General features: G+C 42.8%; 1 protein-coding gene and 3 pseudogenes across 2 annotated transcripts in view; 3 read left to right on the forward strand and 1 right to left on the reverse strand.

Annotated features, from left to right (window-relative positions):
• The first annotated feature begins 4,304 nt into the window (after positions 1-4,304).
• On the forward strand, positions 4,305-4,402 carry LOC117797047 (annotated as a pseudogene).
• Positions 4,403-4,546: 144 nt separating this feature from the next.
• LOC117797050 lies at positions 4,547-4,618 on the forward strand (annotated as a pseudogene).
• A 5,627-nt stretch (positions 4,619-10,245) lies between these two features.
• Positions 10,246-10,560, reverse strand: LOC100475273 (annotated as a pseudogene).
• A 2,498-nt stretch (positions 10,561-13,058) lies between these two features.
• The window catches only part of HABP4 (hyaluronan binding protein 4), a 38,953-nt gene continuing 35,692 nt past the window's right edge, over positions 13,059-16,319 (forward strand). For both annotated transcript variants that reach the window (XM_034646968.1, XM_019809409.2), the window contains exon 1: positions 13,059-13,546. In XM_034646968.1, the coding sequence (XP_034502859.1) occupies positions 13,192-13,546 (355 nt within the window). In that variant the 5' untranslated portion in view covers positions 13,059-13,191. The remainder of the gene's footprint in view (positions 13,547-16,319) is intronic.

The raw sequence follows: 16,319 nt of genomic DNA on the forward strand, positions 1-16,319 counted from the left end.
TTTCCCCTTATTGATATTCATTTAAAGTGTGTTTTAAAATAAACCCAATATGGAGCGCCTGGGTGGCTCGGTCAGTGAAGAGTCTGACTCTTGATTTCAGCTTGGTCATGATCTCAAGTCCATGGGATGGAGCCCACATTGGGCTCTGCACNCCTAGGAAATTATCAGTGTCTTTACCATATGTATAGAAGTCTTGTATGATTTCAAGTTTTTTCTTGTCTCCATGGTTATTTTCCCCTTATTGATATTCATTTAAAGTGTGTTTTAAAAGAAACCCAATATGGAGTGCCTGGGTGGCTCAGTCAGTGAAGAGTCTGACTCTTGATTTCAGCTTGGTCATGATCTCAGGTCCATGGGATGGAGCCTACATTGGGCTCTGCATTCAGCACAGTGTCTGCTTGAGAGTCTCTCCCTCTGCCCTGCCCTCTACTCAAATGTGTGCTCAAATAAATAAATAAATAAAACCCAATATGATGTGTGAAGGAACGAAAGGAATGAACATTTTTCTTTTTGGTCTGCTTCTATATTACATTTCTTCTCCACTGGAAATATTCATGTATTACTTATATAATTTTTTAAAAAGATTTTACTTATTTGTTTCAGAGAGAGAGGGAACGACCAGGAGGAGGGACAGAGGGAGAGGGATAGAGAGAAAATCCTCAAGCAGACTCCCCACTGAGCATGGAGCCTGATATGGGGCTCGATTAGTCTCCTTTGATATAAATTAACATGTCAAGATACAATTTGAATCAGCCAATTATTTTANTTAAAAAGATTTTACTTATTTGTTTCAGAGAGAGAGGGAACGACCAGGAGGAGGGACAGAGGGAGAGGGATAGAGAGAAAATCCTCAAGCAGACTCCCCACTGAGCATGGAGCCTGATATGGGGCTCGATTAGCCTCCTTTGATATAAATTAACATGTCAAGATACAATTTGAATCAGCCAATTATTTTAAAAGCTACATTTGTATCTGAGACATAATTTGGAGACAATTGCATTATTAGTTAGATGAGCAAATTTTTAAGGTACACGCTGTCCCGCGTCCCCCGAACTAAACAGAAAGCCTCCCTGTGAACTTCGATACAGACTTCTCCTGCATCGCTAGCACAGTCCCTCAGTTATACCAGGTGCTTAAAAGTTGATGACTGAGGGGCACCTGGGGGGCTCAGTCAGTTAAGTATCTGACTCTTGACTTCAGCTCAGGTCTTGATCTCAGGGTTATGCGTTCAAGCTCTGTATCGGACTTCATGCTGGCTGTGGAGCCTATTGAAAAAAAAAGTTGGTGATTATTACTTTGGCATAGTTATAATGCCTTATGTTTTCATGATGTTTTTCAGGTGTTCAAAGCACTTCTACATATTTTCTTATTTAGCCCTCACAATACCAAGTTAGATAGACTGGGCAGGGTATCCGCATTTTACGGGAGAAGAAAAAAAATCTCGAAGAGGTTAAGTGGCTTTACTAAGGTCATCTGGCTGACATGGGATGGGTTAGAACTGGCACTAAGTCCACTCCTCTTCCCTTTTATCCTATGGTGCTTATTGCAGCCTGATTTCTCCTAGGACATGTTTTAATGCTATGCCCCATCACAATGTTTGCTAAATGGTAATGTCAATAGCAGAGATGTCATATAGGCAAAACAATTTAGAGATTGCACTTTTAAATGCTCACTCAGCTTTAAGAGGGCAATTAAATAATGACTTAGGAAACCCAGCCACTTTTAAAAAGTTACTATAATGCTGAAATTATCTGTGATGCTAAGCAAAAGAATCAAGTACACTGTACTGCTTAGCATTTCTATTTAGCTGCAAGTAGAGTTTTTAGACATTCCACCCTAATTCATTCAACAAATATTTATTGAGTGCCAAGTACATGCCAATCACTTTTTTCCAGCACTGAGGACACAGCAGTGAAGAAAACAAAGTCTGCGTTCTCAGAGCTCATGCCCTAGTGGAGGGAGACAGACAACAAACAAATGAATATACACTAGGGGCAATGTTATGGAAGAAGAAATGGAGCTTTAAATGGGCTAGCTAGGGAAGGTCTTTCTGATAAGGAGACATCTGAGTGGGTATAAACATACCTATGTTTATACCAATATAAAATTTTTTTTTAATTTCCTAAATAAAAGAATTTAGGAAGTGAGCCATATTCCCTCCAAGCAGAGGGAATAACAGGTAGAAAGGTCCTGGGGCAGAAGAGAAAATTCTCTCTGTCATTCTTTAAAGTGTAGAAGAGGAATTACTTTATCCCCATAGAAAGCCACCAAAGCTACACTTTCCCCCAAGATTGGTGACTGGTGTCTTGGATTTACAGGATTGCTTTTATTTAAAATAACATTTCTAATAAATAGTAAAAACTACTTGGCCTCTGTGCCTAAATAATATCAAATACATTTAAAAAAAATTTTTTTTTAGAAAGAGTACAAGCTGGCAAGGGGCAGAGAGAGAGGGTGAGAAAGAATCCCAAGCAGGCTCCATGTCCAGTGAGAAGCCCACTGTGGGACCCAATCCCACAACCCTGAGATCATGACCTGAGCCAAAATCGAGAGTCAGATGCTTAACTGACTGAGCCACCCAGGCTCCCCATTATAAAACATTTTTTAAAAAGAAAATGCTTAGGGGCGCCTGGGTGGTCAGTCAGTTAAGCGGCTGCCTTTGGCTCAGGTCCTGGGATTGAGCCCCACATTGGGCTCCCTGCTCAGCAGGGAGTCTGCTTCTCCCTCTCCCTCTGCCCCTCCCCCTGCTCATGTTCACTCTCTCTTGCTCGCTCACTCTCTCTCTCTCAAATAAGTGAGTAAAATCTTTTTTAAAAAAGAAAAAACTGAACATTTTATTTCCTCACTTATTTTTACCTTCATATCTTCACATAGACACTATCTTTTGTCTTTTTTTTTTTAATAAATTGAATTTTCACCTAAAGGACTAAGGCTACATAGCATGGGGCTCTTGAAAAATTTAGTTGAGCAGGGAAAACAATCAGAAGAGATGCACTTTTAGCTGGGCATTTGATGAGCTGAACTGCCCTTCATGTTACAGAAACCACACTTCTTGCTCAGAATGTTTGTTTGCCTTCCTCATATAGTTTTCTTTATGCTAGGAAAATATCCAGAATATTTTATGTTTTGTGTTACTGAGCTCACTGTCTAATGACCTTCAAACCCAAAACTCAGCAACTTAAAACAGCAACCATATTATTACCTTACAATTCTGTGGGTTGACCTCACTCAAATGGGCAATTCTGTTGGTCCTCTTAGTGTTTCTCAGGCACTTGCATCAGGTGGTAGGGGAGGATGTAGTCATCTGGAAGCTTGCCAGTGACGCAGGAATAGCTCAGTCTTTCTCCTTCCCCCAAATAGTGTTGCGCTTCTCCTCTCTATTTGGGCTTTCCACATGACTGCTTGGGCTTCCTCACAGCATGGCAGCTAGGTTACAGGAGGAAATGGAAGCTGCCATTCCTTCCAATGGCTGGGTCCAGAATTGGCACAGCATCATCTCCACTTCACTCTATTAGTTAACAGAGTCACAGCCAGTCCAGATTCAATGAAGGAGAGGACTGCACAAGTACGTGAGTAGCATGGAATTGTAGTGCATTGAGATCCATCTTTAGAGACCAATTATAGCACGTTCTCATCCTGCATCATTATTAGGCATGTTTACTTTTGTTACATAACCAATAGAAAGTCTATAACATATGCTGGTAAAATGTATTATGCAAACACAGAAAAAGTAATGACCAATACTTTCTGGCAGGGAAAAGAATGACTTTGATGGAAAGGAGATTTCAAGCTAAATCTTCGATGATGAATGGTCTCCCTAGGAAGCTCAGGTAGGGCAGGTTAGGCAGAGAGAAATAGTGTGTGTGAGCTTGCTGAGGCATGAAGAAGCCAGTGGTGTTTGGGGAACACAGGACCTTAGGAGCATGTGAAAGAGTGGAGGAGATGGTGGAAAAAACTGAAGAGGAAATATCCTGATCAAGGCAGGATATTCCAGGGACCTAGGGAGCACTTCCACTAGCTGAAAGAAAAGCCAGACCATCCATTGGTTAAAGTTAATTCCTCAGTATACCCCGCCTACCTGTATTTGGGAATACGCACTGAGAGTACAGGCTTTAGTTTGCCTGGGCTGGCCTGCCCTATGTGTTTGCCATGATGCTAGTTTATAAATACCCTCACCCTCCTCTCCTGAGTACATGGGACTGTGCTTCCTCAGCCCCTTTGAAGATAGGTATGGCCTGATGACTTGGCTTAGCTGAAGAACTGTAAGTCGAAGGGATGAGCAAACAGAAGCTTTAGAAGTAAATGAGAGATTGTGCTCGCCCCAACGGCACATACACAGAGAAAGTTAGCATGGCTCCTGCACAAGGCTGACACACAAATTCGCGAAGCGTTCCATATTTTTAAGAATTTATNGGACTGTGCTTCCTCAACCCCTTTGAAGATAGGTATGGCCTGATGACTTGGCTTAGCTGAAGAACTGTAAGTCGAAGGGATGAGCAAACAGAAGCTTTAGAAGTAAATGAGAGATTGTGCTCGCCCCAACGGCACATACACGAGAAAGTTAGCATGGCTCCTGCACAAGGCTGACACGCAAATTCGTGAAGCATTCCATATTTTTAAGAATTTANTCAGGGCGTGATCCTGGCGTTATGGGATCGAGCCCCACATCAGGCTCCTCCGCTATGAGCCTGCCTCTTCCTATCCCGCTCCCCCTGCTTGTGTTCCCTCTCTCGCTGGCTGTCTCTATCTCTGTCGAATGAATAAAAAATAAAATCTTTAAAAAAAAAAAAGAATTTGTAAAACTCAACACCCAAAAAACAAATAATCCAATTTAAAAATGGGCAGAGGACATGAACAGACATTTCTCCAAAAAAGACATCCAGATAACCACCAAACACAAGAAAAGATGCTCAACATCACTCATCATTAGAGAAATGCAAACCAAAACCACAATGAGACATCACCTCACACCTGTTACAATGGCTAAAATCAGCAACACAAGAAACAACAGGTGTTGGTGAGGATGCGGAGAAAAGGAACCCTTGTGCATTGTGGGTGGGACTGCAAACTGGTGCAGTCACTCTGGAAAACAGTATGGAGGTTCCCCAAAAAGTTAAAAATAGAGCTGCCCTATGATTCAGCAACCACACTACTGGGTATTTATCCAAAGAATACAAGAACACTAATTCAAAGGGATACACGCACACCTATGTTTATAGCAGCAGTATTTACAATAGCCAAGGAATGGAAGCAGCCCAAGTGTCCATAAATTGATGAATGGATAAATAAAATGTGGTATGTAGTGGAATACTATTCAGCCATAAAAAAGAATAAAATCTTGCCATTTCCAATGACATGGATGGAACTAGAGAGTATAATGCTAAGTGAAATAAGTCAGAGAAAGACAAATACCATAAGATTTCATTATATGTGGAGTTTAAGAAACAAAGCAAACAAGCAAAGGGAAAAAAATAAGAGAATGAGTGAAAGCAAGAAACAGACTCTTAACAGTAGAGAACAATCTGATGGTTCCCAGAGGGGAAGGGGTTGAGGAGATGGGTTAAATAGGTGATGGGGACTTAGGAGTGTACGCTTGTCGTGATAAGCACAGGGTGCTGTATGCAATTGTTGAATCACTACATTGTACTCCTGAAACTAATGTAACACTGTATGTTAACTTACTGGAATTAGAATAAAAAATTTAAAAAGGAAGTCAATGAGAGATTCATCCTATATCCTTTCCCCACCTCAGGCACCACAGAAACAGGCTGAGATGGAGGCTCCATGAGCCTGGACCCTGAGTAACTATGAAGAGCAAGTGTTCTGCCCTGGCCCTTGTTGGGCTTGCAGTGTGAGTGAGGAATGAACCCCTGTTGTACTGAACTGCTGAGATTTAGGGATTACTGGTTACCACACGTATCTTGGTCTATCTTGACTTTATACTATAGGTGATCTCGAGCAAGTTATTCGGCTTCTCTGTGCCTTAGTTTCTTCACCTGTAGAAAGGGAATGATAGTACCTCCCTCTTTGATTTTATTTATTTATTTGAGGGGGGGCTGTGAGGGGGCGAGGCAGGGGGAGAAGCAGACTCCCCGCTGAGCAGGGAGCCCAATGCAGGCCTCAATCTCACGACCCTGGGATCATGACCTGAGCCGAAGGCAGATGCTTAACTGACTAAGCCACCCAGGTGTCCCCTAAAGTACCCTTTTTAGAATTCCTTTTCTTTCTTCTTCGTTTTTTAACTGAAGTATAGTTGAAAATATATTAGCTTCTGGTGTGTAACATAGTGACTCAATAAGTCTGTACATTATGCTAGGCTCACCACCAGTGCAGCTACCATCTGTCACCATGGAACATTATTTGGATACCATTGACTATATTCCCTATGCTGTACCTTTTATCTCTGTGATGTGTTCATTCCATAACAGGAAGGCTGTACCTTCCACTCGCCATCACCCATTTTCCCCCTCCCCCCACCTCTGGCAACCATCAGTTTATTCTCTCAATTACAGGTCTGTTTCTGCTTTTTGTTTGTTTATTCATTTGTTTTGTTTTTTTAGATTCCACATATTAGTCAATCATATGGTATTTGTCTTTCTCTGATATTTCATTTAGCACAGTGCCCTGTAGGTCCACCCATGTTTTTGCTAATGGCAAGATCTCATTCTTTTGTATTTTCTATCTTTATAGTTACTCTCCTATCACAGCTTAATAATTCTGTTAAGTCTCCCATTTAAATTACTGTGTGTTCCTGTTTTTCGATTGGACTCAGACTGATATATAAAGCATTAGCACACAACAGAATATATTGTGACCATCAAAATGATGAAGTAGATGGATTTACTGATATAAAACTGACAATGCTATGACAATGCTGAGGGAAAAAAGTAAACTTATATGTGTATACAAGCATGAAGAAGACTGGAAAGTGTCCGAAACCGTCAGTGGTTATTTCCAGGTAATGAGATTTTATGGGTTTTACTGTCTTTGTACTGTTCTTAGTTTTACTTTCTTCCCATGAGTTTGTATAATTTCACCCAAAGCAATAAAGTGAATTCCTTCCAACCCTCAAAAACCCAGTTGACGTGCCCTGGGTCTTTTGCTTCTGGCACCAAGTTCATTGTGTGCATTGTGGTGGGGGGGGGGGAGGTCCCACACAGCACCTACAAGCTCTCCAGACACCAACAGAGTGAGAATTCAACTGTGTTCTGACACCGTCTACCCGGAGATAGGACCTGATTGCACAGGTTAAGGGTTCGGTCCTGCAAGACTGCTTTCTGCTCCAGATGCCAGTCACAAGTGCTGGTTTTACCTGTGCTTCTGACTGACTGGCTAGAAATCAGAGGTGTCCCAGGATCCGCCTCCTCAGGTTCAATGAGTTTGCTAGAGCAGCTCACAGAACTCAGGAAACATGTTACTGACTAGATTTCTGGTTTATTATAAAAGGATATAACCCAGGAGCAGCCAGGTATTAGGGATTAAGGATTAAATGAACGGAATTAGGATGACGGCTAGCACCTAGCAAGGATTATATAGAATTCGGCTATGATTATTAGTGAATGTGTAGAATAATGAATCTTTCAGAAACAGTATCACACCCATTTGATCATGTAGCACGTATTAATTAATTTTCACACATTAATTAATTTGTTGCATTTTTACTTTTAACACATGCAAAATTATTTGTCAGGAGCACATGCATACAAACAAGAAACTCACTCATTCACACAACAAATATTTCCTGAATGAAGGGCACCTCTCCAGGTACTGAAGATGAGGCCAGAAAGAAGAGGCCAGAAAGAGGGGAAAGTAGGGATACAGAAATGAGATATAATTTCTGGCCTTACGGAAGAGAAATAAGAAGAAAGAATTATAATGCAGGGCACAAGAGTCTGATGCTAGAAGAAGCATATGACTGCCCATGCCAGTCATCACTGGTGGGGGATTCCATGTGTTTCCTGCCCAGTATCTATTCCCATATGCAAGTACTGAAACCGTATTTTCCTCCGGGAACCACCCCCCTCGCTCTGTCCCAGCGTTCAGGGGGCTGACTACAACCAAACTCTAGCTTGGCCTTGTGACCCTGGCCTGGCCGATCAGAGAATTAAATGCCCTTTACTGTAGCATCTGGCTCAAAGGTGTACACATGACCAAAGACGGGCCAACAATTCAATTCTGGGATTCCTGAATAAATGTGGAACTAAAAAGTTCTGAATTCCAAATTATTTTATTTAGCTTTGATTAAAGTTTCAATCAAGATTAAGATTTCAATAGTAGGAACTTGGAATAAAATTCTGTTCTATGAGCACAGTGGTCTGAGGTTGGGTACAGGCCCTTTCTGGACTTAAATATTCTGTATCTGGTCATCATGAATGGACTTTGGCTTGCAAAATGTTCTCCTGTTGCATCCTGATTGTTAGTGGCTTATGGTTCTACAGCCCCTAACTTTGAGACTACATATTTGCTTTATTCATTTCCTGTGGGAAACAGAATTTAAATTTACTTACCAATCTTGTAACAGCTATATCAGGAATTATAACTTTATCAATCTTCTCACAATTGACTCAACTGACATAAAAAATAGAAGATCCTCTTAGAGTTAAGAAAAATATTTTTGTTCTTACATATATTATATAAGCAAGTGGAAACAATTGTAAAATAATATAATATCTTTTACTTTTTTCGATTTACGCCTTTGGTTTTATTTCCCATCAACCATATGAGGAACACAGGACGATTATAATCATCCTAATTTTATGGAGGAGAAAAGGTAGAAAAAGGGGTAGCAGTAATCCAGTGGAAAAGCAGAGCATATAGAATGCAACTCATTGGTGATTCACAAAAACTCAAACCCTTTACAGCTTGCCTGGCCCCAGTGCCTTGGTCCTCACCTAAGCATTGCTACCAGCATATAACTAACAGTAATACAGCTACATGTTTTTAAACTCTGGACTGATCTTTCTGTGAATTTCCAGTCAATCTGGAAGATCTTAGTGTATTTTATTTTATTATTCCTAATGGAATTTGTATATTAAGTAACTTAATGTAATCAACATTTTGTAAGTAGTTAAATTTCACTGCATTTCCAAGGGTGCGGATAAATAACTGCTATGGAAAAGCTGGTGGTATTATTCAGCACCCACTCCCCACATTTTTTGGTATGCTTTATTTTCTAAGTTATATGGGGGTGTGTGTGTGTGTGTGTGTGTTTTCTGTTTGGTATTATAATCACTAAAGATGGTTTTTATATCTTGGATTATTAAAAAAAACCAGCCTATTAAATTGACCACATTAAACACAACGTTACAAATAACTCATGGAATGTGGTAGAGTTGAATTTCAGGTGTGCATTTAAGGATGCAATCTCCCAGAAGAAAAATAATCAGCAAAAAATGTGAGGCTGCTTAATAAGTTACCATCAGTAAATTCTCTGGTAATCAATAGCCCCAAAGGAAACCCATGGCCAGCTAATGCCAGCTAGAGGCTACTCATCTCTATTTCAGTGGTTGTAAAGGTGTTCTCAAACCTGGAGCAGCCATGATTGGTTGACTTACAACTGTTTTATGCAGTTATGATTTGGAAATTAGGATGCAGTGCTCACAGGGCATGCCTGAAGAACTTACTGTGGTTGGCTGTGTTGGAAAAGAAATGGGGGAGTGGGCTGCCTCCAGATGTCCAGTAGGAAGAGGAGAGGCTCTCTCTCAAGTGGTAATGGTTCTTTCGTATTGGTGCTTGGTGACGGGCAGCTTAAAGATGCCAGAGACACTGTGGCTTGAAGCAGTATGTCTCAAAGTATGGTCTCTGGTGCATGTGTTGATGTTAGATGGAGAATCTTTGGAAATTTCATCCACCTCGTAATAATGAGGTCTCATCATGACTCTACACAGTCTTAAGTCTGATTCAAAATGATGATGTTGATACTAATAATGCTGATAATGACTTTTTTCGAGGACTTACTTTGTGCCAAGCATGGTGCTGAACACTTCCTATGCATTATCTGACCCAGTTTTCACAACAATCCCCTGAAATAGGTATCATTATTTTTTTTCCATTCTACAGATGAAAAAACTGAGGCACAGAAACAAGGAACATTTCCAAGGTCACAAAGTGAATTCGTGGCAGAGCCAGGATTCAAATTATGGTCTAACTCCAAAATATATGCTTTAAACATTGTGGTAAGATACACATAAAATTTACTATTGTAGCCTTTTTTTTTTTTTTTTTGCACATCACAGGGACATGTATTTATTCATGCCACAAAGGAAACAACATGTCTACAAGGGTACAGCGATGCTCCATGTTCCCATTCAACAGAGCCAGCTGAAATTTACAGCCAAACTGACATTCCATCTGATGTGTACTCCCACGCAAAGCTGATTTATGATGACCATGAGCATGTGCAGGGCTTGAAGCTTTCAAAGCTTTATTCTTTTATCAGCACTCCTGGTATAAATGACAAAACCCATCAACCCCGTTCCTCCCCAGATCTCCTGATAAACTTGGCTATATATAGTAGGGCTTCATAGGGACCCAAAGATTTTTAACAAGGCTTTGAAGCATTTTGGCACAGGACCCCTGGCTCAGGCCGCCCCAGCCCACAGGGCCAATGACTCCAAAAGTTCACTGAGTACACTATTGTGGCCATTTTAAAGTGTACAATTCAGGGGCACTTAGTATGTTCACATTTTGTATAACCACCACCACTATAAATTCCAGAAAATTTTCATCATCCCAAAAGGCAACCTCATGCCCATTAAATGGTCATTCCTCATCCCCTTTCCCCTGAACCCCTGGCAACCACTAATCTGCTTTCTATCTCTATGGATTTGCCTACTCTGGACATTTTATATAAATGGATTCATATAATGTGTGGCCTTTTGTGTCTGGCTTCTTCCACTTAGCATAATGTTTTCAAAGTTCATTCATGTTGTGGCAGATGTTAGTACCTCATTCCCTTTTATAGCCCAATATTAATCCATAATACCACATTTTGTTTATCTGTTCATCAATTGATGTACACTTGGGTTGTTTCCACCTTTTGGCTATTGTGAGTAGTACTGCTATGAACATTCACGTACAAGTTTTTGTTTGAACACCTGCTTTCAATTCTTTTGGGTAAAAAGAATAGGCTTTTGATCATAAACCTCTGCTGACGCCAAAAAGGAGATGACCAAATATCTAAAATTTTCATTCATTCAACAAATACTTTCTGAGGACGTACCATACAACCACCTAGAATGCTAAACACTGGAAATAGAAATTGCAATGAATAAGAATGCAGTGAATGACAGGCATCATCCCTGTCCTCCTTGGGAATGACAGAAAATTGAATAAGTGAGTAAAACACAAACCTGGCAGCAGTCAGGGTCAAGGGTTCCTTTTCCATTTGCTATTAAAGGAAAACAAAAGCCGGTGACCACACACCTGAGCAAGATGCTCTAACAGGATGCTTTTGAATCAACAAAGACAACCGAAAGTAGATTAAACAATAATGTTATTTATCATCTTATATAATAAGTCTGAGGTAGGGAGTTTCTCCAGGGGGATAACCAAGGAATTAGGTTTTCTCCATCCTTCTGCTCTGCTATTCTCATAGTCACAATAAGTGACAGCAACTCTAGGGTTATGTCCTCTGTTTTTAGAAATAAGAAAAATGTTTTCAGGAATCCTCCAGAATACTTCCCTGCAGGGAAGATTTGCACCAAGAGCCTATTCCTACACTAATCATTGGCAAGAGAATGGAATTACAGTGCATGACTTGAGATGAATCAGGTTTGAGCCTGGAAGGAGGCCCAGCTTCCCCTGGGCCATATTGCCACCTGATGCCGTAAGAAAATACAGGTTCCGGGAAGGTGTGAGAGGAAAAGGAAGGGCTATGGGATAGGCAGCCAGGTGCCAGGCAGAAATTCCTGGAGGACTGTCCAGCTCAGAGTTCTCTGAACTCCAAGCCTCAACTGAAAACAAAACAAACGAAACAAATCCTCAACATGTCCAAAACTGAATCCATGATTCTCATCAAAACGGTCTCTTCCAGTGCTCTATTTCTTTGGAATACACCACCATTCCAGCTGTAGAAGCCCGAAATATAGGAGTCATCATACCCTCTTCTTTTTTTCTCAACACCCCTATCTAGTGCATCACCAAGTCCTGTTGATATAACCTCCAAAATAGCTCTTGAACCTACTGGTCTCTTCACCTCCACTGCCACCATTCTAATTCAAGTCACATGCATCAACTCTTCCCTGGAGCTCTGCAACAATCTTTTGCTTGGTCTTGTTCCATCTATTCTGAACTGCCTCCACCCTAGTCCTTCACATGGCAGCTAGAGTGGCCTTTTGGCTTTTTAAAATACATACTTAGGCTTAAAATTTGCTTCCCACTGCTCCTAGAATAAAGAAAAAAGTAAGGGTCTCCCCCAGATCTTTGCAATTCAGTTACAATGGTTTCTTTTGCGTTTCAATGGGTTGAGCTCCATCCCACCTCAAGACATCTGTACTTGCGGTTGCTCCTGCCCCTGTCATCCCTCGTATCTCAGTTTAACCGTCACTTCCGAGGGAAAGCCTTTCCAGGCCTCCTAATTAGGTCAGGTCCCTTGCTTCGGGCGCGTAGAAAAGTCTGTGCCTCTCGTTTAGGGCACTTTTCTGTCTGTAGACTAAGATTCACGCAAACACGGAGCTAGTATCTCCTACGACATAATGCCTGGCACATAAGTGTTCGATACATAGTTGAATGGCTAGATGAATATATAAAGTTCAAAGAAGAGTGGTCCATAATGAATACAGACCTAGTCCCAGAAAGAACACAAATAATGGCCGTGACCCACACGCACAGCGGAGCCGCCTGGACTGCAAGACTCGTTGCTCCCCCAGTAGCTCCGCCCCTTGTGCCCCGCCCCTCTCTGCTGAGTCGGGGGAGGGGCATAGAGGTCGCGTGACGTGACAGCAGCCCGCCGTTGATTGGGCTTCCAGGGATGCCGGCTAGGAAAGGGGGCGTGTCTGCGTGCGCCGATTGGCTGTCGGGCGGCGCCTGGGCGGGCAGCAGTGGCGGCGGCGCGGGGGCGGGCGCCGGGAGGGACGGGACCGGGCAGGGCAGGGAGCGCGGCAGCGGTGAGCAGGATGGGTCCTCGCCGCCGGCGTTGCTGAGACTCGCTCGCGTGGGCCGCCAGCGGCGGGCCCGCAGTGGCCGCGGGGCATGAAGGGCGCTCTGGGGAGTCCCGTGGCCGCGGCCGCCGCAGGCGCCGCGATGCAGGAGAGTTTCGGCTGCGTCGTGGCCAACCGCTTCCACCAGCTGCTGGACGACGAGTCTGACCCGTTCGACATCCTGCGCGAGGCCGAGCACCGGCGCCAGCAGCAGCTGCAGCGCAAGAGGCGCGACGAGGCGGCGGCGGCCGGAGCCGGCAACCGCGGCGGCAGGAGTCCGGCCGTGGCCTCGGGCCACAGACCTGGCGCGGGCGGCGCCCGGAGGGAGTCCCAGAAGGAGCGCAAGAGCCTGCCGGCCCCCGGCGTGCAGCAGCCGGACAGCCCCGGGGGCGGCCCGCTGCTACCCGGTACGCGCGCCCCGCCCGGCTCCTGGGCACCCCCGGGTAGGCGCGGTGGGCAGGAAAGGAAGGAGAATGGGGTCACGGAGGTCACCCCTCCTCGGCCGCCTCTCGACCCCCAGTGCGAGTCCGGGGTCAGGGGGTCCAGATCCAGAAACGGAAGGGGCCTCTGGGAACACTTGGGTTAAGTTGAGGGTCCTTGTGGCGGAGAAAGGTAGGAAAAGAGGACGGGAGGGGGGTGTCACGCCCCTTCTAGCCTTTCCCAGCCCCTTGTGGGGGTTGGGGGAGTGCGGGCGTGGAGTAAGGGTCTCAGAATCCTGGAACTGAGCCTTTATAAGTTTGCAAAGTTGAGGGATGCTTGGGGTGGTGTTGGGGCGGGGATGACTGGGGTCGCTACCCCCGGGAGCACACATCTAGAGCTAGCAGAGACTGCCTCCATCCTCCAGCCCAACCACTGCAAGATTCGGGTCCGGAGGAAAAAAGAGAAGCGTGGTGGGGAGGAGGGAGAAGAACCCCTCTTCGGGAGGGTGAGGAAGGACGCACCCGGCCGCTGGGGGCGGTGGCGAGAGCCCAGGGTGCGTGAAGAATCGCGGGGACTCGGGGCTCGGGCCTCTGTGATGGAGCGAAGGCCTGGGTGACCGCGGGGGCGGGCTGTGACGTCAGGGCCGAGAGCAGAATGCGGCGGGGGCGGACGCGGGGTCCCCGGCTCTTTCCAAGCTCCGTACTTTCACCCCATCACCGTAAACCCCATCCCCTTACGTACGGTAGCTTCCAGCAGCCAGCCCGCATCATTTTTTCAGTACAGCATGTAGTGTCTTTGGGATGTATAGCTTGTCATTAACTCAGGCTGCTTTAAGAAAAGCGTTTTTAACCTTTAACTTTTTCAACAAGAATATTCAAAGTCCCCCACACCCTGTTTAGCCAGATACCACTGTCGCATCTGGCCGGGGAGGGTGCTTAAGAGTCGTTTATCACCTGAACTGCATCAGTTCCTAGTCTGCGAGACTCCAGCTGTGTTTCCTCTGTTTTCCTAAAATAAGGCAGTGGTCCTAAGGTTTGCTTTGGCAATGTATTCAACTGGGCTTTACTGGCTTGTTCCTCGCTTGATTAAAGCCGTGCTTCCCAGCCCGGAGATTACAACTCCTGACTTAAGTGTTGGGTCTTTGACTCGTGCAGCTAGGTGATGTTTACCTTTATCTGTGAAAACTTCAGCCCAACAATATCACTTGAGAATGAGAAAAGTCCCTATAATAAAGATGTTGAAAATTATTTTAAATGCTACTGGATATCTGAAAACCCCATGCTCGTAGGCCAGTACGTTTATGAGCCTAGGTAAACGGTTAATGAGACGAGATATATTGTATATTTTGTGTTATGGTCTCATTTTTGTCATAAATCTATTTAGATAAATATAGTAATGAAAGAACTGGGGAAGGCTAAGCTTTTCCTCTCCCTTTGCTTTTTAACAAATGAAAATAATGTATTTTATCCTTTAGAATATTATGAAACTGCATTCAGTGCTGTTAATATATTGCTTTTTAACCATTTTAATATTAAAAAATATAGTTTTATTATAAGAATTTTGAACAATTCCAGAATGTATGAAATAAAAATCTATTTTTCTTGTTAACACCTTGCATTTATGTACATACAGAGCTATGTCTTTTTTTCTAAATTTAAATGATATATAAACTGAGTTGCAACCTGCTTTCACTTAGCATTGTAATCTAGTGGGTTTATAACTTTTTTCTGTCAGTTGTTCATGATCCAGATGATCTGGCTTTTGAGATCTATATTAAAGAGCTTTAGTTAATTTTGTAGTTAGAATGAAAATTTTGTCATTTCAGTTCTTTTTCAGACGTGTTATTTCACGAGTGAACAGCTCATTAATTTCCATTCATGTAGTTACTGTACTAAATTTATAGAGAGCTACTCTCTCAAGGTTTTGTAGCCCTAATTGATATGGACTGTATTTTTCTAACATTCAAAATTTTTAATTTAGTTAGAATAAGTGAACGCTCACTGTGGACAAGAATCAAAGTCAAAACATGTTGACATATATTGGAAACATTTTTGGATGTGGATGTGGAAATCATAAGATTTTCCCACAGAAACAGGTTTTTAATGCCCTTCACTATTTAACAACATATGTAGACCCTTGGGTGAGCCTTGTTCGATAAATTCATTCCTGAAATCCATAGAGGCTATTTTGGCTTTGCTTTTCCTGACCTTTCAGAACTATTGTCTTTGAGTCAAAGCTCAACTTTATTTTGTAGGAAATCTCACTGTAAATGTTGTTGTATTCTGTCCCTTCAAATGGGCTTGGATTTAGATCAGTGATCAGATAGCATGTGCCAGCCTTGTATTGGAAAGGGCTGGAGAAACTCAGTGTTTGCATTATCTGCTTGGAGCTGCTGACCCAGCACAGAAACAAACTAGGTTCAGTTGCAATCTTGATCTCTTAGCACTAAATTGTGGGGGGGAAACTGGACCCCTTTTCTCTTTGTTTGGGTTTTGGGGAGAGAATGAAATGTTTGCAGTGTATTTATAGTTATTCTAATAAGTAACTAGTTATATTTAATGGTTTTTAATTTGTATACCAAAACTTTGGAAGAAGTTTATTATAATACAAAGTATGAAGTAAATGTAATTTAAATTTTCAATGGTGAATTCCAAATTTAATTGATACAATTTAAAAAAATAACCTTGAGGAAGCAAAAAAGGTGGGATAAGCTCCTAAATAATTCTGTAGTTGAGTGGAAGTATTAAGATTTTAAAAAAT

This window comes from Ailuropoda melanoleuca, chromosome 17 (assembly GCF_002007445.2).
Source record: "Ailuropoda melanoleuca isolate Jingjing chromosome 17, ASM200744v2, whole genome shotgun sequence".
Taxonomy (NCBI): Eukaryota; Metazoa; Chordata; class Mammalia; order Carnivora; family Ursidae; genus Ailuropoda; species Ailuropoda melanoleuca.